We start from the raw sequence: 27243 nt of genomic DNA, 5'->3' as shown, positions 1-27243 counted from the left end.
CTTGAAGCACAGCGAAGAGCTGCTGGCAAACGCAGGAAAGTGCTGTTTGAATGAATGCTTACGAGTCTGCTGCTGCCTACCACCGCTCAGACTGGTCTATCAAATCATAGACTTAAATATAATATAATAAACACAGAAATACCAGCCTTTGGTCATTATGGTCGAATCCGAAAACTATCATTTCGAAAACAAAACGTTTATTTCAGTGAAATACGGAACCGTTAAGTATTTTCTTACGGGTGGCATCCCTAAGTCTAAATATTGCTGTTACATTGTACAACCAGGGCAAACCCCCGAGCTGACAATGTACAAATCTGTCGTTCTGCCCCTGAACAGGCAGTTAACCCACTGTTCGTCAGCCGTTATTGAAAATAATAATTTGTTCTTAACTGACTTGCCTGGTTAAATAAAGGTAAAATAAAGTAAATGTCATAATTACGGAAAATTCTGGCAAATTAGTTCGCAACGAGCCAGGCGGCCCAAACTGTTGCATATACCCTGACTCTGCTTGCACAGAACGCAAGAAAAGTGACACAATTTACCTAGTTAAAATAAATTCATGTTAGCAGGCAATATTCACTAAATATGCAAAAAATATATGTACTTGTGTATTGAATAGGATGTAATTTGGGTTGCAGCCCAGATTTTGTCATCCATTTTGTCATCACATGATGACGCTGTGTAGTGGCAGTAGATCAACATCCTAGAAGCAGGTACAGGCTGGAGGGGAGGTTCTGTTTGGACTTGGTGGGGGGTCTGGTGTTTATGTTTGGACTTGGTGGAGGGGGGTGTTCTGTTTAGTCCTGGTGGAGGTGGGGGGTTCTGTTTTGGATTTGGTGGAGGGGGGTGTTCTGTTTAGTCCTGGTGGAGGGGGAGCTGCTGTTTGGAACAGCCCTGGTAGTCTGGAAATAAGATCAACGTAGTAGCAGTCTTTGTGTCCAGGGCAGGGTGCTGTCTGTCCTAACCCTGTCTCTATCTTTACCTGTCTGTCCAGGGCAGGGTGCTGTCTGTCCTAACCCTGTCTCTATCTTTACCTGTCTGTCCAGGGCAGGGTGCTGTCTGTTCTAACCCTGTCTCTATCTTTACCTGTCTGTCCAGGGCAGGGTGCTGTCTGTCCTAACCCTGTCTCTATCTTTACCTGTCTGTCCAGGGCAGGGTGCTGTCTGTTCTAACCCTGTCTCTATCTTTACCTGTCTGTCCAGGGCAGGGTGCTGTCTGTTCTAACCCTGTCTCTATCTTTACCTGTCTGTCCAGGGCAGGGTGCTGTCTGTTCTAACCCTGTCTCTATCTTTACCTGTCTGTCCAGGGCAGGGTGCTGTCTGTTCTAACCCTGTCTCTATCTTTACCTGTCTGTCCAGGGCAGGGTGCTGTCTGTTCTAACCCTGTCTCTATCTTTACCTGTCTGTCCAGGGCAGGGTGCTGTCTGTTCTAACCCTGTCTCTATCTTTACCTGTCTGTCCAGGGCAGGGTGCTGTCTGTCCTAACCCTGTCTCTATCTTTACCTGTCTGTCCAGGGCAGGGTGCTTGTCTGTTCTAACCCTGTCTCTATCTTTACCTGTCTGTCCAGGGCAGGGTGCTGTCTGTTCTAACCCTGTCTCTATCTTTACCTGTCTGTCCAGGGCAGGGTGCTGTCTGTCCTAACCCTGTCTCTATCTTTACCTGTCTGTCCAGGGCAGGGTGCTGTCTGTTCTAACCCTGTCTCTATCTTTACCTGTCTGTCCAGGGCAGGGTGCTGTCTGTTCTAACCCTGTCTCTATCTTTACCTGTCTGTCCAGGGCAGGGTGCTGTCTGTTCTAACCCTGTCTCTATCTTTACCTGTCTGTCCAGGGCAGGGTGCTGTCTGTTCTAACCCTGTCTCTATCTTTACCTGTCTGTCCAGGGCAGGGTGCTGTCTGTTCTAACCCTGTCTCTATCTTTACCTGTCTGTCCAGGGCAGGGTGCTGTCTGTCCTAACCCTGTCTCTATCTTTACCTGTCTGTCCAGGGCAGGGTGCTTGTCTGTTCTAACCCTGTCTCTATCTTTACCTGTCTGTCCAGGGCAGGGTGCTGTCTGTTCTAACCCTGTCTCTATCTTTACCTGTCTGTCCAGGGCAGGGTGCTGTCTGTCCTAACCCTGTCTCTATCTTTACCTGTCTGTCCAAGGCAGGGTGCTGTCTGTTCTAACCCCGTCTCTATCCTTACCTGTCTGTCCAGGGCAGGGTGATGTCTGTTCTAACCCTGTCTCTATCTTTACCTGTCTGTCCAGGGCAGGGTGCTGTCTGTCCTAACCCTGTCTCTATCTTTACCTGTCTGTCCAGGGCAGGGTGCTGTCTGTTCTAACCCTGTCTCTATCTTTACCTGTCTGTCCAGGGCAGGGTGCTGTTCTCTGTTCTAACCCTGTCTCTATCTATCTTTACCTGTCTGTCCAGGGCAGGGTGCTGTCTGTTCTAACCCTGTCTCTATCTTTACCTGTCTGTCCAGGGCAGGGTGCTGTCTGTTCTAACCCTGTCTCTATCTTTACCTGTCTGTCCAGGGCAGGGTGCTGTCCTATGGGATGGATGACGGCCAGCAGGATCAGTACGAGGAGCGTCTGAAGGAGGTATTTGAGACTTTTGACACCAGTGGAGCCGGGTTGCTGTGCCCCGAGGAGCTATCCAGCCTGTGCCAGGCCCTGCACCTGGAGGATGCCACCCCAACACTGCTACATGCCCTGCTGCAGAACCAGGACCCACTCACTTACAGGGTAAGCCCCTACACCTGGGCCTGTTCATTAGGCACCAAACTGAAGAAAACGGACTGAAACAAGGAGGTACGACCACGACGTGTCCAATAAGAAACTCTATTGTGTTCACTCATGAACAGAACCTGGGAACTCTGGATATTCTCAGCCTTAAGTTTAGTGTTTTACTGGCAGGGTCAGCCCCCTGCACCAGCCACAGCTCAGGGTAATCTACCTGTTGGATGGAGTGTGAGGTCGACACAGTGTTTCTTTTCCTTGGACTCTGTAGAATCACAAGCCTAAAATACAGCGGGCATATGAATTAGTTGTATTTATCTCTTGTGTTTTTAGTGGGATACAGGCTCTATTATGTCGTCAGAGAGCAGCTCTGAACTCTTTATGCAGCCTCCAGCTCTCAGGTCTTTGTTCAGCCAGCCAGGGAGCCAGCCAGCCAGCTAGGGAGCCAGCCAGCCAGCCAGCTAGGGAGCCAGCCAGCCAGCCAGCTAGGGAGCCAGGGAGCCAGCCAGCCAGCCAGCTAGGGAGCCAGCCAGCCAGCCAGCCAGCCAGCCAGCTAGGGAGCCAGCCAGCCAGCCAGCTAGGGAGCCAGCCAGCCAGCCAGCTAGCTAGGGAGCCAGCCAGCCAGCCAGCTAGGGAGCCAGCCAGCCAGCTAGGGAGCCAGCCAGCCAGCCAGCCAGCTAGGGAGCCAGCCAGCCAGCTAGCTAGGGAGCCAGCCAGCCAGCTAGCTAGGGAGCCAACCAGCCAGCTAGCTCGGGAACCAACCAGCCAGCTAGCTATGGAGCCAGCCAGCCAGGTCCAGTCTCCTTGTGCTTTGTTAGCTGTCCTGTTTTAGAAATTAGACCCTGTCATTGACCTCCTCATCCCAGGTGTCTGTCATGACAACCAGGCCAATCCACATTCTCAATTGAAGTGTATCAGTTTGAGAGGGTGCTTGATGAGGAAAACAGCCCTCTTGCTTTAAGGCTGAATGAAGTAAGAAGGCCAAGATCTCATGCAGCTGTTTTTCATTTCTGGGTAACAATTAAATACTTTATTGTGATTTTAGATTGAAAACAATCTCAGCAAAGAGACATTTTTCAAACAATACATTTGCTAGCCTGTCTAGGAGTGGGGATGTGGGAAAAGGGGAAAAATAGCTGTTATTGTCTTGTTATTCCAACGTCATAGTGTGGAAATGCATACATACAAAACACAACAAAATCAAGTTTTTGATGACACTGGGCCTTTAAATCTAGATAAATGTCTTTTTAGTGTGTTTTTTTGTTTTGTTATCGCATATTCTTCATGTCTGATCAAAATAAAACGATGCCTTCATGATTATTCCTCCAATTATTTGAATGGTACTTTACTGCATGTACTGAATCGGCTCAACAACATCTGGCCTTCAAACCCAGAAGTTTCTATGCATCTGTGGGTGGATCCATCTAAATAAACCTACATTACTCATAACCACCTACCCAATTACTTTCCTGGAATGAATGGAAGGGGGGGGTGTCAGCAGAAGCAGGGAAGTGATGATGGCTGACCCAAACACCAGGGTATCCCTCCCCCAACAATAAAGGACCAGGGTATTCCTCCCCCAACAATAAAGGACCAGGGTATCCCCCTCCCCAACAATAAAGGACCAGGGTACCCCCCCCAACAATAAAGGGCCTGGGTATTCCCCCAACAATAAAGGACCAGGTGTCCCCCCTAACAATAAAGGGCCAGGGTGTTCCCCCAACAATAAAGGACCATGGTATTCCCCCCAACAATAAAGGACCAGGGTATTTCTCTCCCCCCCTAACAATAAAGGGCCAGGGTGTTCCCCCCCAACAATAAAGGACCATGGTATTCCCCCAACAATAAAGGACCAGGGTATTTCTCCCCCAACAATAAAGGGCCTGGGTATTCCCCCAACAATAAAGGACCAGGGGTGTGTGTGTCCCCCCCAACAATAAGGGACCAGGGTGTTCCCCAACAATAAAGGGCCAGGTATTCCCCCAACAATAAAGCCAGGAAGGGAACCCCGGCCTTAGCCAGCAGTCATCTGCCCGGCAACGGAGCACAAAGAGAATCTCCATATCTATTGGCACAGGGCCAGCAGCTGCTGCTTCAGACGTGTGTCCTCCCTCGTCCCCCCCCCCCTCGAGACATGTCATCCAGGATTCAATTCAATGTTAGTAATTTCCAGACCATAATTTATTATCTGAGTAAAGTTTCTACTTGTTGAGCATCCATCTTCCTCTAATGTCACATGTTCACATAGTTGGTGTCCCGTTGACATCACGACTAAGTAATACTCAACCACTGAAGTGGACGTTTAGGATTTGACCTTTATGACATTGCTACTAGTAGTCCTTACATTCAGGAAGACTGTTTCATTGCGGATGTGTGTATTTGTGTTTCAGGTTGATTTTGACCAGTTCAAGAATGCTTTAATTCTGGTGTTGTCAACGACGACAGCAGTAGCAACGTCCAGTCAGGAGACATGTGCACCGCCACAGCCGGGTAAGGAAGGAGTGAAAAGTGACCGACGTCAATGATCAACAGTATAGCTTCCTCACTCATAAACCTTTACTGTTATTCACCTCCTGTCTCCCAAATACACGCCCCCTAATGTCTTAGCTAGATAAGCTACTACTTCGAGGGCGCCGCCTCGGGTGGAGGCATTTCAAGCTGAGGAGTGAGGTTACCATTCCAATTTGATTACAGATGGTTGTATTTCTGTAAAGAGTAGCAATGCAATGAACACTATTTACAATACCTGCCATGCCAGCTAGACGGGGGCGGCAGGTAGCCTAGTGGTTAGTGTTGGACTAGTAACCAGCAGGTAGCCTAGTGGTTAGAGTGTTGGACTAGTAACCAGCAGGTAGCCTAGTGGTTAGCGTTGAACTAGTAACCAGCAGGTAGACTAGTGGTTAGAGCGTTGGACTAGTAACCAGCAGGTAGACTAGTGGTTAGAGCGTTGGACTAGTAACCAGCAGGTAGCCTAGTGGTTAGAGCGTTGAACTAGTAACCAGCAGGTAGCCTAGTGGTTAGTGTTGGGCCAGTAACCAGCAGGTAGCCTAGTGGTTAGAGCGTTGGACTAGTAACCATCAGGTAGCCTAGTGGTTAGAGCGTTGGACTAGTAACCAGCAGGTAGCCTAGTGGTTAGAGCGTTGGGCCAGTCACCAGCAGGTAGTCTAGTGGTTAGAGCGTTGGACTAGTAACCAGCAGGTAGCCTAGTGGTTAGAGCGTTGGACAAGTAACCAGCAGGTAGTCTAGTGGTTAGAGCGTTGAACTAGTAACCAGCAGGTAGACTAGTGGTTAGAGCGTTGGACTAGTAACCAGCAGGTAGACTAGTGGTTAGAGCGTTGGACTAGTAACCAGCAGGTAGCCTAGTGGTTAGAGCGTTGGACAAGTAACCAGCAGGTAGTCTAGTGGTTAGAGCGTTGAACTAGTAACCAGCAGGTAGACTAGTGGTTAGAGCGTTGGACTAGTAACCAGCAGGTAGACTAGTGGTTAGAGCGTTGGACTAGTAACCAGCAGGTAGACTAGTGGTTAGAGCGTTGGACTAGTAACCAGCAGGTAGCCTAGTGGTTAGAGCGTTGGACTAGTAACCAGCAGGTAGCCTAGTGGTTAGAGCGTTGGACTAGTAACCAGCAGGTAGCCTAGTGGTTAGAGTGTTGGACCAGTAACCAGCAGGTAGCCTAGTGGTTAGAGCGTTGGACTAGTAACCAGCAGGTAGCCTAGTGGTTAGAGTGTTGGACTAGTAACCAGCAGGTAGCCTAGTGGTTAGAGCATTGGACTAGTAACCAGCAGGTAGACTAGTGGTTAGAGCGTTGGACTAGTAACCAGCAGGTAGACTAGTGGTTAGAGCGTTGGACTAGTAGTAGACCCAACAAACTGAGGCACAATAGCCAAATGCATCGTGGGTAAGGAATGAATACAGTTGTATTTCTGGACTAAATAGCAGGATGCGATGCAATACTAACCAATTAGAAGGTTCAGTGCCATACCAACCTCGACGACCATATCGGCATCGGTAGTAGATCCCACATACTGAGGCGCAAAGCCAAATGCATCATGGGTCATAAACTACCAACTGACTGAGTCATTGGGAAACCGCCCTGGTCTTTGTGGTTGAATCTGTGTTTGAATTTCACTGCTGGACTGAGGGACCTTACATATAATTGTATGTGTGGAGTAGAGAGATGAGGTAGTCACTCAAATCATGTTAAACACTATTATTGCGACTTGTTATTTGACTGGTTCAGCAAAGGTTTACTCCTGAACGTATTTAAGCTTGAATACTTATTGACTCAAGACATTTCAGCTTTTCATTTTTAATGAGTTTGTAAAATTGTAAAAATATGCTTCCACTTTGACATTATGGGGCATTGTGTGACACCTTTAAACAACACCGTGGGGGAAAAGTCAAGGGGTGTGACTACTTTCTGAAGGCACTGTCGGTGCCAAAGAGTTCGAGGTCAGTCAGTCCTTGTCAACGTTTTGGACCAGGTAATCACTCTACCTTTTTTAAAAATATGACTGTGCTTCAAATTCCTGTCCATTGAGCTAATGTCTTCTGATGAGTCACAGTTGGCGTCTGAATGAAAGTGAAAACATTCACCTCGTGTTTCAGTGTTAATTTTGTCAATATGAACTCTGACAAAAATACTTTTCAACTGCCTATTTTTCCTGACAAACTATCAACGATAACGAGACGTCGTGGAAAAAAAACAAATTACATCATTTTAGTTTGAATAATCTACATGAGACTAATGGACGTTCAATTTGACATGAAGCGCCTTGTAAAAAAAACATCTGTTTTGTCTAATCATACGCATGTATGCAGAATATTTCATCCTCTCATTGGCCAATTTTTTATATATTTTTTTCTGTTGCGCCATGGTTGGGTTGATCTCGCGCTCTCTCCCGCACACACAGCTCCTGGTCACTTCAATCACTTGTCTCTGTCTCTTTTTTGAATTGATGCGCAGCCAGGACACTTCAGTTGTTTCTAATTCCGGTTATTTTGTTACACACACACACACACCACAGTTCTGATGAAGAGAAAATCCGAGCTAAATTGTTTAAGCTGTAGGTTTTCTATCCTATATGGTTAATTCGTGTTGCCTGCCATGGTATATGAGGGGATAGCAGGCCTAGTTGGGCAAGGCAATCTAAAGGAACACATGATGAAAGTAAGGGAAAAAATGCACTGACTAAAATGACTTAAACAAAAATTGTCCAGTATTTTTGTCAACTGATAGTTTAGTTATTAACTGACTCAGATTAAAGTTTAAAACAAAGTATAAAATAGCTGCCAAAATTAACACTGCTCAGTTTTCCAATCAGGATTTTTGTTCCAACTGAGCGCAATTATTTTATTATTGAATTACTTCTGGAGAAGTGACAATCGCTAGGTTTTTTGACATTTTATCATTTTGATTTTATTAATCTTCTCCTTCTCAACAGACTCACCAGTCCAAGCTAAGTTTGTGCGGGGTAGTAAACGCTATGGCCGGCGCTCTACACCAGAGTTCATCGAGACCATCGCAGACTTCTCAGAGGTGGTGAGCTCAGAGTCTACAGGGCAGCAGGAGCCAGAGGACCATGACTCCACCGTACCGAGGAAACGTGAGGTAAAAACTTGCCAATTGAGATTGACAGCCGATTATAAGACCTTTGAACAGGTCAACATTCACAAGGCCGCGGGGCCAGACTAATTACCAGGACGTGTACTGCGAGCATGCGCTGACCAACTGGCAAGTGTCTTCACTGACATTTTCAACCTCTCCCTGTCTGTAATACCTACATGACCACCATAGTGCCTGTGCCCAAGAACACCAAGGTAACCTGCCTAAATGACTTCCGACCCGTTGCACTCACGTCTGTAGCCATGAAGTGCTTTGAAAGGCTGGTCATGGCTCACATCAACACCATTATCCCAGAAACCCTTAGACCCACTCCAATTTGCATTACGCACCAACAGATCCGCAGATGATGCAATCTCTATTGCACTCCACACTGCTCTTTCCCACCTGGACAAAAGGATCACTTATGTGAAAATGCTGTTCATTGGTTACAGCTCGGCGTTCAACACCATAGTGCCCTCAAAGCTCATCACTAAGCTAAGGACCCTGGGACTAAACACCTCCCTCTGAAACTGGATCCTGGACTTGGCACCCCCAGGTGGTGAGAGTAGGTAGCAACACATCTACCACGCTGATCCTCAACACATGTGCGTAGTCCCTTCCTGTGTACTCCCTGTTCAGCAACACATCTGCCACACTGATCCTCAACATTGGAGCTCCCCAGGGGTGCGTGCTTAGTCCCCTCCTGTACTCCCTGTTCACCCATGACTGTGTGGCTAGACACAACTCCAACACCATCAAGTTTGCTGACGACACAACAGTCGTAGGCCTGATCACTGACAATGATGAGACAGCCTATAGGGAGGAGGTCAGAGACCTGGCAGTGTGGTGCCAGGACACCAACCTCTCCCTCAATGTGATCAGGACAAAGGAGCTGATCGTGGACTACAGGAAAAGGACCGATCACGCCCCCATTCTCATCGACGGTGCTGTAGCGGCGCGGGTTGAGAGCTTCAAGTTGGTGTCCACGAACTATCATGGTCCAAACACACCAAGACAGTCATGAGGGGGAAGAGGTGTTGTCGTGCCTTCAAGACTGAAAAGATTTGGTATGGGCCCTTATATCCTCAAAAAGTTCTACAGCTGCACCATCGAGAGTGTCCTGACTGGTTGCATCACTGCCTGGTGTGACAACTGCTCGGTCTCCGCCCGCAAGGCACTACAGAGGGTAGTGAGTACGGCCCGGTACATCCCTGGGGCCAAGCTTCCTGCCACCCAGGACCTCTATACCAGGTGAAGTCAGGAAAGAAATTGCCAAAGACTCCAGCCACCCTTAGTCATAGACTGTTCTCTCTGCTACCGCACGGCAAGCGGTACCGAAGCACCAAGTCCAGGTCCAAGAGGCTTCTAAACAGCTTTTACCCCCAAGCTATAAGACTCCTGACCACCTAATCAATTGGCTACCCAGACTATTCCCCCCCACTCTCGCCCACCCCCTTTCTTATGCTGCTGCTACCTACTTTTTATTTATCAAAACAGTCACTTTACCCCTAACTACATGTACATATTACCTCGACTAACTTGATACCGGTACCCCCTGTATATAGCCTCGTTATTGTTATTTTATTGTTACTTTTCTTCCATAAATATTTTCTTAACTCTTTCTGCACTGTTAAGGGCATGTAAGTAAGTATTTCACGTTAAGGTCTACACTTGTCGTTTTCGGCGCGTGTGACTAATAAAGTTTTATTTGACAGGAAATAGGGTGTCTTTTGGAACACAGCCTGGGTAGTATTGAACACTCTCCATCCTCCAGCCGGGTGCACCAGAGGACGGGTCAGGAGGCTCTGCTTGATTTGGGAGGTTATTTGGGGGGGTTCTGACAGAGGAACAATGAGCCCCCCCCAGTGATAGAATAAAGAGTTGTAGAGACCCATCTGTTCTAAATTCCTTCACTGTGGTTCCCTCCCAGACAATAGACCCTTGTGTACTGGCCTGGGCTGCAGCACAATGGGAAACAGGTTACCGCAGCATAGTGATCTATCTCACACTGAGGACCAGGTGATCTATCTCACACTGAGGACCAGGTGATCTATCTCACACTGAGGACCAGGTGATCTATCTCACACTGAGGACCAGACACTAATTATGAAACGAGGAAATTATTATTCTGTTTATCATGTGTATTATCACAACCAATTTATAATTTATTTTTGCTTTAAAGTGTCCTGCTATTTATACATTTTTAAGGTCTTTTTTTTGGTAGTGTTGGCTCACTTTTTTTATATACAAATAGAATGAGTGAAAGGAAAGAGTGAACGAGAGAGAGACAGTTGGAGAAGTGAGGGTTTGAATCGGCTCTGTCATCATGGATCGTTCTCTCTTTAATTCTCTGATATAATCGCCATCTTTGGGCTCACCTTTGACCTTCAGAGGGGTCCGTGCCGTCACAATGGCTCTGTTGTCCTTTTCGTTGGACACACACCCTAACCCCACCCAGCTGCAACCCCCACCCATCTTGTCTCAACCTGACCTGCACACGAGAAAGTGGGTTGTCTTATCTGCATGTTTTTAAGTTGTGTTGATTTTTTTTCCTGAGTTAATGAGTCATTTGCGTAACGTTATGTTTCTTCCACAGCGCTGGAACGCTCATGAAAGCAGTACGGACGAGTACGAGGCAGATGGTGAGTAGAAAGCTGTGATACTTATTATCTTCAATAGATACCCAGAAAGTCAGGTTTGGGGTCAATTCCAATTTCAAGTAGAATTGACCACAGCACTGATCATAGGAGAGAGACGGAGGACATTTTGTCAAGGGCCTCTGTTGCTTACAGGAGTCAAGGTCTTAAGGCTAGTCTGACCATAAATCTTAAAATAACTCTGTCTGTCGGTAGGCCAGCTGCACCTGTGGAACCCTGATGACCCCTCCACCCCGCGGGGCTCCACAGTGCCCCTGTCAGATCGCCTGGAGGAGAGGTTACGACAGGCCTGTGAGGAGCTGGCTATACCCTGGGATGGATGTGCCAGCCACCATGAGCTACTGGCTCTCTGTGACCACCTGGGCCTGGAGGTGAGGAAAGAGTGTGTCCAAAATGGCCCCCCATTTCTTATAGTGCATTAGATGGGGAATGGGGTGTCATTTTTGATTCAACCCATTTTGCTTTGGAGGTCTCAATTCACTCCCTAACCCTTCCTCTTGGCCCTAAACCCCTTCCTCTTGGCCCTAAACTCCTTCCTCTTGGCCCTAAATCCCTTCCTCTTGGCCCTAAACCCTTTCCTCTTGGCCCTAAACCCCTTCCTCTTGGCCCTAAACCCTTCCCTCTTGGCCCTAAACCCTTCCCTCTTGGCCCTAAACCCCTCCCTCTTGGCCCTAAACCCCTCCCTCTTGGCCCTAAACCCCTCCCTCTTGGCCCTAAACCCCTCCCTCTTGGCTCTAAACCCCTCCCTCTTGGCCCTAAACCCCTTCCATGTTAGCAGATCTGTTAGGTAGAAGTAATATGGTGGAGCGCCAAGGGTATGAAATGGCATCCTGTTCTCTATAATGGAATAGGGTGCTATTTTGAACATATCCCAAGTGGAGGTTTGAGTAGACGCTGGGAAATATATCTGATGGTTGTTTATTTTTGTTTCCAGGAGACTGAAGATGTCCTCCAGGTTCTAAGTGGTGATGAGGTCATGAGCGTTCAGGCGTTTACTTCCTGGGTTCTGAACCAAGCAAAGCCCCCCACCCCGTCTGCCTCCACACCTTACAGACAGCTGAAAAGACTACACTCCTCACAGGTACAGTGAAACCCATCTCAGGTCTAATTCCCATGTTGTAGCCTCCGTTCTGAACTTCTCTGACCGAAACATCACTGTTTTTAACCATGGATCTGCAGTATAATAAACTATGTTTTTATAAGGGCGTGCCTTCTAATCCATGTTGTGTCCTGACATGGCTACTGCACCATCAAAGACATATGGATATAGATACACTTGCCTCTGGTTAACATGGTTTGGGGATTTGTCTACTCTTGTCTACTTTAACAAATAAATTAAATAAACATTTCGTGGAGGAAATAATATTACAATTTCTTGTTTTGAGTCACTCATGAACGAACACACAAATGACCGAGGTCAATATATTTATTAGACAATTTGACCTTCCCCTTCTGTCCCTGTCCATCCTGCCAGCCGTTTGATGAGACGGGCCGTAGGACCAGCTGTATGACCAGCTCCATCAGGATGTGTCTGTTCTCCACTCTGGACGATGGGACAGGGTCCACTCCTGCCGAGGATGTCCTGGATGCCTGGATGGAGGAAGGCATCGAGAACAGCCCTGAGATACTGCAGGTCACACCCATTGTTTTATTTTAGCCTATCAGACCTCTGTTGAAAGAGTCTGTTCAGATACTTTGAGTGTTTTCTTAAGTCAAAAAATGTTGTTTTTTTTTACTTGGTTTGGAGTCTTGATGTGTTTAAAAAAAACATTGAAATATATTGGATGTTAAGATATAATTTTTATTAATGGGAAAATATGTACATTCTTACGGAGTGCTGGATGGGCGGGGTCTGTATGATACTACAGTACCCATAATGCTCTGTTTGGAACATAATGGTGTCCAGTCTCCTTCCCAATACACAATGTAACTCTCACACTTGAGTTGAAGTTGTTGTTTTACACCTGAGTGTATTTATTTTTATCCCCTATTTCGAGGGCTTGATATGTTGACACGGAGTTATGTCTGTTCTGTAGGCCTTGGATTTTGACCTGGAGGGAAAAGTGAACCTCAGGGAGCTGACTGTGGCTCTGGAGAACGAGCTCCTCGTCACTAAGAATGGGATCCACCAGGCTGCACTGGCCAGCTTCAAGGCTGAGATCAGATACCTACTGTGAGTATGAGGAGATACCGACTGGTTAGCTTTAAGGCTGAGATCAGACACCTACTGGTTAGCTTTAAGGCTGAGATCAGATACCTACTGTGAGTATGAGGAGATACCTACTGGTTAGCTTTAAGGCTGATATCAGATACCTACTGTGAGTATGAGGAGATACCTACTGGTTAGCTTTAAGGCTGAGATCAGACACCTACTGGCCAGCTTTAAGGCTGAGATCAGATACCTACTGTGAGTATGAGGAGATACCTTCTGGTTAGCTTTAAGGCTGAGATCAGATACCTACTGTGAGTATGAGGAGATACCTACTGGTTAGCTTTAAGGCTGAGATCAGATACCTACTGTGAGTATGAGGAGATACCTACTGGTTAGCTTTAAGGCTGAGATCAGACACCTACTGGCCAGCTTTAAGGCTGAGATCAGATACCTACTGTGAGTATGAGGAGACACCTACTGGCCAGCTTCAAGGCTGAGATCAGATACCTACTGTGAGTATGAGGAGATACCTACTGGTTAGCTTTAAGGCTGACATCAGACACCTATTGGCCAGCTTTAAGGCTGACATCAGACACCTACTGTGAGTATGACGAGATTTTTACACTGGTGTTTAGGTTTGCAAAATGCCAGTAACGTCCCCAAAATGTCCTGGTTTTCCAGAAATGCCGATGTGGAAAATTCCCATAATCAGGAGGGGAAAGGCAGGAAATCCAGATTCCTCCAACGATTTCTGGAAATCCTGTTAATTTTGGGAAAACTACCGGGATTTTCAAATCAACGTGTATTGGTTGCGTACACATATTTCTGCAGATGTTATCACAGGTGTAGTGAAATGCTTGTATTCCCAGCTCCAACAGTGCAGTAGTATCTAACTAAATGCTTGTGTTCCCAGCTCCAACAGTGCAGTAGTATCTAACTAAATGCTTGTATTCCCAGCTCCAACAGTGCAGTAGTATCTAACTAAATGCTTGTGTTCCTAGTTCCAACAGTATCTAACTAAATGCTTGTATTCCTAGCTCCAACAGTATCTAACTAAATGCTTGTGTTCCCAGCTCCAACAGTGCAGTAGTATCTAACTAAATGCTTGTGTTCCTAGTTCCAACAGTGCAGTAATATCTAACTAAATGCTTGTATTCCCAGCTCCAACAGTGCAGCAGTATCTAACTAAATGCTTGTATTCCTAGTTCCAACAGTGCAGTAGTATCTAACTAAATGCTTGTGTTCCCAGCTCCAACAGTGCAGCAGTATTTAACTAAATGCTTGTATTCCTAGTTCCAACAGTGCAGTAGTATCTAACTAAATGCTTGTGTTCCCAGCTCCAACAGTGCAGTAGTATCTAACTAAATGCTTGTGTTCCTAGTTCCAACAGTGCAGTACTATCTAACTAAATGCTTGTGTTCCTGGCTCCAACAGTGCAGTACTATCTAACTAAATGCTTGTGTTCCTAGTTCCAACAGTGCAGTACTATCTAACTAAATGCTTGTGTTCCTAGTTCCAACAGTGCAGTACTATCTAACTAAATGCTTGTGTTCCCAGCTCCAACAGTGCAGTAGTATCTAACTAAATGCTTGTGTTCCAGCTCCAACAGTGCAGTAGTATCTAACTAAATGCTTGTGTTCCCAGTTCCAACAGTGTAGTAGTATCTAACTAAATGCTTGTATTCCCAGCTCCAACAGTGCAGTAGTATCTAACTAAATGCTTGTGTTCCCAGCTCCAACAGTGCAGTAGTATTTAACTAAATGCTTGTATTCCCAGTTCCAACAGTGCAGTAGTATCTAACTAAATGCTTGTGTTCCCAGCTCCAACAGTGAAGTACTATCTAACTAAATGCTTGTGTTCCCAGCTCCAACAGTGCAGTAGTATCTAACTAAATGCTTGTGTTCCCAGCTACAACAGTGCAGTAGTATCTAACTAAATGCTTGTATTCCTAGTTCCAACCGTGCAGTAGTATCTAACTAAATGCTTGTGTTCCCAGCTCCAACAGTGCAGTAGTATCTAACTAAATGCTTGTGTTCCCAGCTCCAACAGTGCAGTAGTATTTAACTAAATGCTTGTATTCCTAGTTCCAACAGTGCAGTAGTATCTAACTAAATGCTTGTGTTCCTAGTTCCAACAGTGCAGTACTATCTAACTAAATGCTTATGTTCCTGGCTCCAACAGTGCAGTAGTATCTAACTAAATGCTTGTGTTCCCAGCACCAACAGTGCAGTAGTATCTAACTAAATGCTTGTGTTTCTAGTTCCAACAGTGCAGTAGTATCTAACTAAATGCTTGTGTTCCTGGCTCCAACAGTGCAGTAGTATCTAACTAAATGCTTGTGTTCCTGGCTCCAACAGTGCAGTAGTATCTAACTAAATGCTTGTGTTCCTGGCTCCAACAGTGCAGTAGTATCTAACTAAATGCTTGTGTTCCTAGCTCCAACAGTGCAGTAGTATCTAACTAAATGCTTGTGTTCCTGGCTCCAACAGTGCAGTAGTATCTAACTAAATGCTTGTGTTCCCAGCACCAACAGTGCAGTAGTATCTAACTAAATGCTTGTGTTCCCAGCTCCAACAGTGCAGTAGTATCTAACTAAATGCTTGTGTTCCTGGCTCCAACAGTGCAGTAGTATCTAACTAAATGCTTGTGTTCCCAGCTCCAACAGTGCAGTAGTATCTAACTAAATGCTTGTGTTCCCAGTTCCAACAGTGCAGTATCTAACTAAATGCTTGTGTTTGCTCCAACAGTGTAGTAGTATCTAACTAAATGCTTGTGTTCCTGGCTCCAACAGTGTAGTAGTATCTAACTAAATGCTTGTGTTCCTGCTCCAACAGTGAGTAGTATCTAACTAAATGCTTGTGTTCCTAGTTCCAACAGTATCTAACTAAATGCTTGTATTCCCAGCTCCAACAGTGCAGCAGTATCTAACTAAATGCTTGTATTCCTAGTTCCAACAGTGCAGTAGTATCTAACTAAATGCTTGTGTTCCTAGTTCCAACAGTATCTAACTAAATTTTTGTATTCCTAGTTCCAACAGTGCCTAGTATCTAACTAAATGCTTGTGTTCCCAGCTCCAACAGTGCAGTAGTATCTTTAAATGCTTGTGTTTCTAGTTCCAACATGCAGTAGTATCTAACTAAATGCTTGTGTTCCTGGCTCCAACAGTGCAGTAGTATCTAACTAAATGCTTGTGTTCCTGGCTCCAACAGTGCAGTAGTATCTAACTAAATGCTTGTGTTCAGCTCCAACAGTGCAGTAGTATCTAACTAAATGCTTGTGTTCCTAGCTCAGCAGTGCAGTAGTATCTAACTAAATGCTTGTGTTCCTAGTTCCAACAGTGCAGTAGTATCTAACTAAATGCTTGTGTTCCTGGCTCCTACAGTGCAGTAGTACTAACTAAATGCTTGTGTTCCTGCTCCAGCAGTGCAGTAGTATCTAACTAAATGCTTGTGTTCCCAGCTCCAACAGTGCAGTAGTATCTAACTAAATGCTTGTGTTTTAGCTCCAGCAGTGCAGTAGTATCTAACTAAATGCTTGTGTTCCTAGTTCCAACAGTGCAGTAGTATCTAACTAAATGCTTGTGTTCCTGGCTCCACAGTGCAGTAGTATCTAACTAAATGCTGTGTTCCTGGCTCCAACAGTGCAGTAGTATCTAACTAAATGCTTGTGTTCCCAGCTCCAACAGTGCAGTAGTATCTAACTAAATGCTTGTGTTCCCAGCTCCAACAGTGCAGTAATAATATTTTGAATGATTAATTTCACAACCCTATTGCTCATAAACAATAGACATACTGGAATACACATGCCCACACAGATGCACCATAATAAGACGCTTACTGTGACCAGTAGAAATCTACACTGCTCCCAATTTGAGTGGAATATAAAGACAGTTTCTCTGTCTCCTAGGTTCATATCATTCAAAATAGTAGATCAGTGTTGGAGTTAGATCTTTTGATTTAACTTACGATTTTTGTTTTTCGTGGAGAACGTGTCCTCAGGATCAGTTAGGTTTTATAACATTTTTAATATTTTAAATTGTATTTATTTTTTTACTTTAACTAGGCAAGTCAGTTAAGAACAAATTCTTATTTACAATGACTGCCTAGGAACAGTGGGTTAACTGCCTGTTCAGGGGCAGAACGACAGATTTGTACCTTGTCAGCTTGGGGGATTGAACTTGCAACCTTCCAGTTACTAGTCCAACACTCTAACCACTAGGCTACCTGCCGCCTCTACACTCTAACCACTAGGCTACCCTGCCGCTTCTACGCTCTAACCACTAGGCTACCCTGCCACCTCACGCCTAACCACTAGGCTACCTGCCACCTCAACTCTAACCACTAGGCTACCCTGCCACCTCTACACTCTAACCACTAGGCTACCCTGCCACCTATACGCTCTAACCACTAGGCTACCCTGCCACCTCTACGACCTAACCACTAGGCTACCCTGCCGCCTGACGCTCTAACCACTAGGCTACCCTGCCGCCTCTACCTCAACCACTAGGCTACCCTGCCGCCTCTGACGCTCTAACCACTAGGCTACCCTGCCACCTCACGCTCTAACCACTAGGCTACCCTGCCGCCTGACCTCAACCCTAGGCTACCCTGCCGCCTGACGCTCAACCACTAGGCTAGCCTGCCGCCTGACCTCAACCACTAGGCTACCCTGCCGCCTGACACTCTAACCACTAGGCTAGCCTGCCGCCCCTGACCCTCTAACCACTAGGCTACCCTGCCGCCCCTACACTCAACCACTAGGCTACCCTGCCGCCCCTACACTCTAACCACTAGGCAACCCTGCCGCCCCTACACTCTAACCACTAGGCTACCCTGCCGCCTCTACACTCTAACCACTAGGCAACCCTGCCGCCCCGACACTCAACCACTAGGCTACCCTGCCGCCTCTACACTCTAACCACTAGGCTACCCTGCCGCTTCTACACTCTAACCACTAGGCTACCCTGCCGCCTCTACACTCTAACCACTAGGCTACCCTGCCGCCTCTTCATTAACCATTGCTACCCTGCCGTTCTACACTCTAACCACTAGGCTACCCTGCCGCAATGTCTTTGTCTACACTCTAACCACTGAGGCTACCCTGAAGATTTTTTACACTCTAACCACTGGGGCCTCCCCCCTACACTCTAACCACTAGGCTACCCTGCCGCCTCACAGCAACCACTAGGCTACCCTGCCGCCCCTACACTCTAACCACTAGGCTACCCTTTGGGGGCCCCTACACTCTAACCACTAGGCTCCCTGCCGCCTCTACACTCTAACCACTAGGCTACCCTGCCGGCTCTACACTCTAACCACTAGGCAACCCTGCCCCTACCTCTAACCACTAGGCTCCCTGCCGGGTCTACACTCTAACCACTAGGCAACCCTGCCATGCCCTACACTCTAACCACTAGGCTACCCGGCCGCCTCTACACTCTAACCACTAGGCTACCCTGCCACCTCTACACTCTAACCACTAGGCTACCCTGCCACCTCTACACTCTAACCACTAGGCTACCCTGCCGACACTCTAACCAATGGAGGCTACCCTGCCGCCCCTACACTCTAACCACTAGGCTACCCTGCCGCCCCTACACTCTAACCACTAGGCTACCCTGCCGCCTCTGTTTCTAACCACAGGCTACCTGCCACCAGGAACTCTAACCACTAGGCTACCCTGCCAGAGCTCACTCTAACCATAGGACCAGCCACCTCTCACTCTAACCACTAGGCTACCCTGCCGAGGCAGAGATCTAACCACTAGGACCCTGCCACCTCTCCTCTAACCACCTAGGCTCCCTGCCACCTCTACAAGGTAACCACTAGGCTACCCTGCCACCTCTACACTCTAACCACTAGGTACCCTGCCACCCCATTCTAAATGGTTGTATCGTGTTTTGATTAGCCAACCGTGACCCCCCACTCACGTGTTGATCATGAACGCAGAGAGAAAGAGAAGATTCGCTCTGACCTGGACAAAGCCGACAAGTTAAAAACCCAACTGGCTGCCGAGGTGGACGAGCATCACTCTGCCATCGAACGCATGAATGACCTCAACCTCAGGTAATGTTCCCGTGACCTCAACCTCGGTTAGCGTTCCCGTGACCTCGGTTAGCGTTCCCGTGACCTCGGTTAGCGTTCCCGTGACCTCGGTTAGCGTTCCCGTGACCTCGGTTAGCGTTCCCGTGACCTCGGTTAGCGTTCCCGTGACCTCGGTTAGCGTTCCCGTGACCTCGGTTAGCGTTCCCGTGACCTCGGTTAGCGTTCCCGTGACCTCGGTTAGCGTTCCCGTGACCTCGGTTAGCGTTCCCGTGACCTCGGTTAGCGTTCCCGTGACCTCGGTTAGCGTTCCCGTGACCTCGGTTAGCGTTCCCGTGACCCACCTCTCACGTTCCCGTGACCTCAACCTCGGTTAGCGTTCCCGTGACCTCAACCTCGGTTAGCGTTCCCGTGACCTCAACCTCGGTTAGCGTTCCCGTGACCTCAACCTCGGTTAGCGTTCCCGTGACCTCAACCTCGGTTAGCGTTCCCGTGACCTCACCTCCACCGTGACCTCACCTCGGTCAAGCGTTCCCGTGACTCGACCTCTCGTTCCCGTGACCTCGACCTCTGTTAAGCGACCCGTGACCTCGACCTCTGTTAGCGTTCCCGTGACCTCGACCTCTGTTAGCCCGTGACCTCGACCTCTGTTAGCGTTCCCGTGACCCACCTCTGTTAGCGTTCCCGTCACCTCTGTTAGCGTTCCCACAGACCTCGACCTCTGTTAGCGTTCACCTCTGTCAAGGTTCCCGTGACCTCGACCTCTGTTAGCGTTCGTGACCTCGACCTCTGTTCAAGCGTTCCCGTGACCTCGACCTCAACCCGTGACCACCTCTGTTAGCGTTCCCGTGACCACGACCTCTGTTAGCGTTCCCGTGACCTCGACCTCTGTTAGCGTTCCCGTGACCGACCTCTGTTAGCGTTCCCGTGACCTCGACCTCTGTTAGCGTTCCCGTGACCTCGACCTCTGTTAGCGTTCCCGTGACCTCGACCTCTGTTAGCGTTCCCGTGACCTCGACCTCTGTTAGCGTTCCCGTGACCTCGACCTCTGTTAGCGTTCCCGTGACCTCGACCTCTGTTAGCGTTCCCGGGACCTCGACCTCATAGCGTTCCCGTGACCTCGACCTCTGTTAGCGTTCCCTTGACCTGGCTCTCACCGCCTGGTGACCTCGACCTCTGTTAGCGCCCCGGACCTCGACCTCTGTTGCGTTCCCGTGACCTCACCTCTGTTAGCATCACTGACCTCGACCCTGTTAGCGTTCTAAGACCTCCATACCCGGGGCGTCCAGAGGACCTCCAAACCGGTTCAGACGTTCCGACCTCCACCCGGTTAGCGTTCTCCGACCTCCACCCCGGTTAGCGAACCGCAGGACCCTCCACCTTCTACACCCGCCATAACACTGCTACAATTAGCGTAACATACACGCGACCTCCACCCCGGTTAGCGTTCCGCGACCTCCACCAAGTTGCTGCGTTGCGACCTCCACCCCTGTTGCGTTAGTCACCTCCACCCGGTTAGCGTTCCGCGACCTCAACCCCGGTTAGCGTTCCGCGACCTCAACCCCGGTTAGCGTTCCGCGACCTCAACCCCGGTTAGCGTTCCGCGACCTCTTCGACCCATTCATTCATTGATGGCTGTTGTTTTAATTTGTATTGTATGTATGGTACTTGTAACCTGGCAATGTCTTTCTTGAATGTCCCTGAGGGGATAATTGAAGATTTTTTACATAAAGTTGAATCGAATGGGGCCTCCCGAGTGGCACAGCGGTCTAAGGCACAGCATCGAAGTGTTATGACGTCATTACCGAGCTTCGTTAGGGGAGGGGTTTGGGGGCTTTACTTTGCTCATCGATCTCTGGCGACTCCTTGTGGCGGGCCGGGCGCCTGCAGGCTGACAGCGGTCGTCAGTTGTACGGTGTTTCCTCCGACAACCTTGGTGCATCTGGCTTCCGGGTTAAGCGAGCGGGTGTTATGTTTCGGAGGATGCATGACTCGACCTTCGCCTCTCCGGAGCCCGTTGGCGAGTTGCAGCGATGAGACAAGATCGTAATCACGAAAAGGGGGTAAAAATGACAGCAAAATAAATTGGGGTGAATCTAAGGAATGGAGTCAAATGAAATGGGATCGAATTGAATGTTTTTTTTCCCCTCCCCCTGTGTTTGTTCTGCAGGAAGCTGGAGCAGGAACACAGGGAGAAGCTGGTGTCTGTCAGGTCAGAGCTCATTATAGAGATGGACCAGATTCAGCAGCAGAAAGAGAAACTGGAGGCAGAGATGGAGAAGATCAGAGACGACGAGACCTTCCTCAGAGACCACCTCTCACTCACTGTCAAGGTAACCAACACAGACCACCTCTCACTCACTGTCAAGGTAACCAACACAGACCACCTCTCACTCACTGTCAAGGTAACCAACACAGACCACCTCTCACTCACTGTCAAGGTAACCAACACAGACCACCTCTCACTCACTGTCAAGGTAACCAACACAGACCACCTCTCACTCACTGTCAAGGTAACCAACACAGACCACCTCTCACTCACTGTCAAGGTAACCAACACAGACCACCTCTCACTCACTGTCAAGGTAACCAACACAGACCACCTCTCACTCACTGTCAAGGTAACCAACACAGACCACCTCTCACTCACTGTCAAGGTAACCAACACAGACCACCTCTCACTCACTGTCAAGGTAACCAACACAGACCACCTCTCACTCACTGTCAAGGTAACCAACACAGACCACCTCTCACTCACTGTCAAGGTAACCAACACAGACCACCTCTCACTCACTGTCAAGGTAACCAACACAGACCACCTCTCACTCACTGTCAAGGTAACCAACACAGACCACCTCTCACTCACTGTCAAGGAACCAACACAGACCTTCCTGAGCGGTATGACGGCCACTCACTGTTGGTAACTAACACAGACCACCACTCACTGTAAGGTAATGAACACAGACCACCACTCACTGTTGGTAACTAACACAGACCACCACTCACTGTCAAGGTAACCAACACAGACCACCTCTCACTCACTGTCAAGGTAACCAACACAGACCACCTCTCACTCACTGTCAAGGTAACCAACACAGACCACCTCTCACTCACTGTCAAGGTAACCAACACAGACCACATCTCACTCACGGTAACTAACATCAATAAGGATCTATCATGGTCCAAACACACAAACATACTTGTGATGAGAGCACGGCAGCACCTATTCCCCGTCAGGAGGCTGAAAAGATTTGGCACGGGCCCTTAAATCCTCATAGAGTTCAACAGCTGCACCGTTGAGAGCATCTTGACTGGCTGCATCACCGCCTGGTACGGCAACTGAAAGGCAGCCCACGGCAAGGCGCGACAGATGGTGATCATGGCCCAGTACATCACTGGGGCCCCGAGTTCTAAGACCTCTATACCAGGGGGTGTCAGAGGAAGGTACAAACTAATTCAGACTCCAGCCACCCAATAAATAGACTGTTCTCCGTGCTACTGTCTGGAACCAACAGGACCCTGAACACCTTCTACACCCAAGCCATAACACTGCTACAATGACACACACTACATACACCCACTCCACCACGTAACATATCCCATACATGCATACTGACGCCACATTTACCACACAAGTTGCTGCTGCTCTGTCTATCCTGTTGCCTAGTCACTTCACCCCTACCTATATGTACAGTTGAAGTCAGAAGTTTACACTCACCTTAGCCAAATACATTCAAACTCATTTTTTTTCACTATTCCTGCCATTTAATTCAAGTAAAAATTCCCTGTCTTAGTTCAGTTAGGATCCCCACTTTATTTTAAGAATGTGAAATGTCAGAATAATAGTAGAGAGAATGATTTATTTCAGCTTTTATTTCTTTCATCACATTCCCAGTGGGTCAGAAGTTTACATACACTTAATTAGTATTTGGTAGCATTGTCTTTAAATTGTTTAACTTGGGTCAATTCTTTTGCGTTAGCCTTCCACACACTTCCCACAATAAGTTGGGTGAATTTAGGCCCATTCCTCCTGACAGAGCTGGTGTAACTGAGTCAGGTTTGTAGGCCTCCTTGCTCGCACACGCTTTTTCAGTTCTGCCCACAAATGTTCTATAAGATTGAAGTCAGGGCTTTGTGATGGCCACTCCAATACCTTGACTTTGTTGTCCTTAAGCCATTTTGCCACAACTTTGGAAGTATGCTTGGGGTCATTGTCCATTTGGAAGACCCATTTGCGACCAAGCTTTAACCTCCTGACTGATGTCTTGATGTTGCTTCAATATATCCACATAATTTTCCTCCCTCATGATGCCATCTATTTTGTGAAGTGCACCAGTCCCGTCTGCAGCAAAGCACCCCGACAACATAATGCTGCCACCCCCATGCTTCACGGATGGGATGGTGTTCTTTGGCTTGCAAATCTCCCACTTTTTCCTCCAAACATAACAATGGTCATTATGGCCAAACAGTTCTATTTTTGTTTCATCAGACCAGAGGACATTTCTTAAAAAAGTACCATCTTTGTCCCCATGTGCAGTTGCAAACCGTAGTCTGGCTTTTTTTATGGCAGTTTTGGAGCAGTGGCTTCTTCCTTGCTGAGCAGCCTTTCAGGTTGTTGAAATTAGGACTCGTTTTACTGTGGATGTAGACATTTTTGTACCTGTTTCCTCCAGCATCTTCACAAGGTCCTTTGCTGTTGTTCTGGGATTGATTTGCACTTTTCGCATCAACGTACGTTCATCTCTAGGAGACAGAACGCGTCTCCTTCCTGAGCGGTATGACGGCTGCCTGGTCCCATGGTGTTTATACTTGCGTACTATTGTTTGTACAGATGAACATGGTACCTTCAGGCATTTGGAAATTGCTCCCAAGGATGAACCAGACTTGTGGAGGTCTACAATTTCTTTCCTGAGGTCTTGGCTGATTTCTTTTGATTTTTCCCATGATGTCAAGCAAAGAGGCACTGAATTTGAAGGTAGGCCTTGAAATACATCCACAGGTACACCTCCAATAGGCTAATTGACATCATTTGAGTCAATCGGAAGCTTCTAAAGCCATGACATCATTTTCTGGAATTTTCCAAGCCACAGTTAACTTAGTGTATGTAATTTTCTGACCTGGAATTGTGATACAGTGAAAGATAAGTTAAATAATCTGTCTGTAAACAACTGTTGGAAAAATTACTTGCACAAAGTAGATGTCCTAACCGAAACTATAGTGTTTGGAGGGGTTGAAAAATGAGTTTTAATGACTCCAACCTAAGTGCAAGTAAACTTCCAACTTCAACTGTACATATCTACCTCAATTACCGCGTACACCTGCACATCAACTCAGTGCTGGTACTCCCTGTATATAGCCGTGGCATTAGCTGGTACTTCCTGTATATAGCCGTGGCATTAGCTGGTACTCCCTGTATATAGCCGTGGCATTAGCTGGTACTTCCTGTATATAGCCGTGGCGTTAGCTGGTACTTCCTGTATATAGCCGTGGCGTTAGCTGGTACTTCCTGTATATAGCCGTGGCGTTAGCTGGTACTTCCTGTATATAGCCGTGGCGTTAGCTGGTACTTCCTGTATATAGCCGTGGCGTTAGCTGGTACTTCCTGTATATAGCCGTGGCGTTAGCTGGTACTTCCTGTATATAGCCGTGGCGTTAGCTGGTGCTTCCTGTATATAGCCGTGGCGTTAGCTGGTACTTCCTGTATATAGCCGTGGCATTGTTTTAAAACTTTCCATCGTTGGCAAAGCACCCGTAAGTAAGCATTTCACTGTTAGTCTACACCTGTTGTTTGCTAAATATGTGACAACAAATATACACATTTTATTTGAACCCACACGCTTAACCCTCACTCCTCACGGTTAACCCTCACTCCTCACGGTTAACCCTCACTCCTCACGGTTAACCCTCACTCCTCACGGTTAACCCTCACTCCTCAGGGTTAACCCTCACTCCTCAGGGTTAACCCTCACTCTAACTTCAGGAAAGTAGGTGTCTGGAGATGGAGCTGCTGGTCAGCACTGAGAAACTGTTGGCGGCAGAAAGCCAAGTCCGCGAACTGCAGAATAACCTGGATAACATCCTGAAGGAGAAGGTAAAGACCTTTCTCTCCTGCAGTATTGTGTATTGACATGAACTGGCTAGCAGTCGCAAAGGGACCCATTTCAATAATATACATGTTACTGTAGTAGATGTCCATAGTAATCTGTCACACATTTTTCAGTTCTGCCTAATGGAATGAGACTCTATCTATTCTGAAGTATCTGTCTGTAAGATGCTCTGGTTCTGTTTTCCTTAGTTTGGGGACCTGGACCCGGGCAGTGCAGAGTTCTTCCTACAGGAGGAGCGTCTCGGACGGCTCCGCAGCAGCTATGAAGAACAGTGCCGGGTAAGAGGCAGGGGCACGCTGGGGCAGGGGCACGCTGGGGCAGGGGCACGCTGGGGCAGGGGCACGCTGGGGCAGGGCCGGGTAATAGGTTTCACTGGAACCAATATATCAATTAATCATTAAAACGATCAGTCAATCATCAATTAATCATTAAAACTATCAGTCAATCCATCAACTAACTGCAAACATACTACTTCAGAGGTAGGTTGCCTATTTATTTAAAAAAAAAAATAATACTAATATTTATTTTGACTTTTTTTTTATTGTGGATGTGTTTTGAGACAGGAGCTACAGGATCGTATTGACGAGCTTCAAGCAGAACTGCAGGAGTACCACAACTTGGGTCGAACCTCTCAGCCCTGTCTCAAACCCTCGCTCTCCGAGGAGCTGGGGAGTACGAGTCCTGGCATGGAGTCAGACCCAGGTACATTGAAGCAGAACGTGGGTTTGGGGGGGGGGTAGGTTCCGTCCCAAATGGCACCTTATTTCCTATGTAGTGCACGTTTTTAGATGCCCTATGACCTTCAGAGTAGACGTTTGCAGGGTATCTGAAGGTCATAGAGATGCTGCTTGAACAAGGCAAGATGTTGAATTGTTCATCTTGATCACGTAAATACTAGTTATTTGGATGCAAGGAGTTTAAAAATATATATATTTTTATTTTATTTTTTTTAGATCAATTATTTTGCCCATTTACAACAGCTATGTAGTCAAACACATTGAGTACCTAAAGAACATGAGAGCTAGTTAGTAGTTCCTTCCTCACCTGTCTGTTTGCCAGTGCAGCCAGAAGTGGACTGGTCATCCCTCTGAGCCTGGTTCCCCTCTAGGGTCCCCTCTGGTTCCCCTCTAGGGTCCCCTCTGGTTCCCCTCTAGGTTTCCTTCCTTCGAGGGAGTTTATCCTGGCCCCTGTACTTCAGCGTTGCTTGTTTGAGGTTTTATGCCGGGTATCTCTAAAAAATAAAAAAATAAACTTTGACAACTGCTGATAGGGAGAAAAAATGCATTTGATTGTCCTCAGGCCTGGGCTTGGAGGAGGGCCAGCCATTGTTCAACATGAGTCTGGAGGCAGAGATGATGCTGGAGAGGCTGAAAGAGAAGCACCTCCAAGAGATGGAGGCGCTACAGGCTCAGCTGGAGAACAAGGTGACACTTAAATATCTAGCCGCGCTTCAACAGAATTTCCTAAAGTAATCCATATTTCACTGTGCCATGTTTACTTTATCAGAGACTGATTGGGTGTAGCTAGATGGGGCAGTCCCCACTCCTTTATCGGGGACAGTGTGTGTGTGTGTGTGTGTGTGTGTGTACGCCAGGGTCAGCGGCTCTAACCACAAACCTGGGCCACACAGACCACATTGTTTTGTTCTGTTACAGCTGAATATGATGTATCCCTGTGCCATTACAGGTGAGTGAATTTGACCAGAAGGTGGAGGAGCAGAAGACGGACCTGGAGACCCAGAAGGCAGCCTTGTCTCTGCACTACATGGAGGAGATCCAGGCTCTACACAGTGAGATGTCCAGCAGCCAGAACAGAGCCCTGGAGCTCCAGGCCCAGCTAGAGCAGGCAGAGGAGGAGCGGGCTGGCTTGGAGCAGAGGCAGGCTGGGGAGATGGAAGAGCTGGAGCAACAGCAAGAGGAGGAAGTAAGTAGACGACTGTGTGACCCAGTTGGTTAAAGCATGGCACTT

The 27243-nt window shown here is 47.6% G+C and overlaps 1 protein-coding gene and 1 long non-coding RNA gene across 2 annotated transcripts in view; both read left to right on the top strand.

Annotated features, from left to right (window-relative positions):
• LOC118369028 (ninein-like) overlaps window positions 1-27243 on the top strand; it is an 81839-nt gene that overhangs the window by 19076 nt on the left and 35520 nt on the right. Inside the window, 15 exon segments of the mRNA XM_052496220.1 lie at window positions 2512-2721; window positions 5106-5205; window positions 8158-8324; window positions 10915-10960; window positions 11171-11346; window positions 11910-12056; window positions 12450-12608; window positions 13012-13152; window positions 19035-19192; window positions 21339-21501; window positions 25149-25259; window positions 25464-25553; window positions 25839-25977; window positions 26575-26699; window positions 26962-27198. Coding sequence (XP_052352180.1) covers window positions 2533-2721; window positions 5106-5205; window positions 8158-8324; window positions 10915-10960; window positions 11171-11346; window positions 11910-12056; window positions 12450-12608; window positions 13012-13152; window positions 19035-19192; window positions 21339-21501; window positions 25149-25259; window positions 25464-25553; window positions 25839-25977; window positions 26575-26699; window positions 26962-27198 — 2148 coding nt within the window. The 5' untranslated portion in view covers window positions 2512-2532.
• Window positions 5589-6568, top strand: LOC127915792 (uncharacterized). The gene is made up of 4 exons (XR_008092233.1): window positions 5589-5681; window positions 5992-6069; window positions 6148-6264; window positions 6499-6568. It is a non-coding gene; the product is annotated as an uncharacterized LOC127915792 (long non-coding RNA).

This window comes from Oncorhynchus keta, chromosome 35, assembly GCF_023373465.1.
Source record: "Oncorhynchus keta strain PuntledgeMale-10-30-2019 chromosome 35, Oket_V2, whole genome shotgun sequence".
NCBI classification, from domain to species: domain Eukaryota; kingdom Metazoa; phylum Chordata; class Actinopteri; order Salmoniformes; family Salmonidae; genus Oncorhynchus; species Oncorhynchus keta.
Note: the sequence above shows the minus strand (reverse complement) of the source record. Positions and strands in the feature narration are given on the sequence as shown.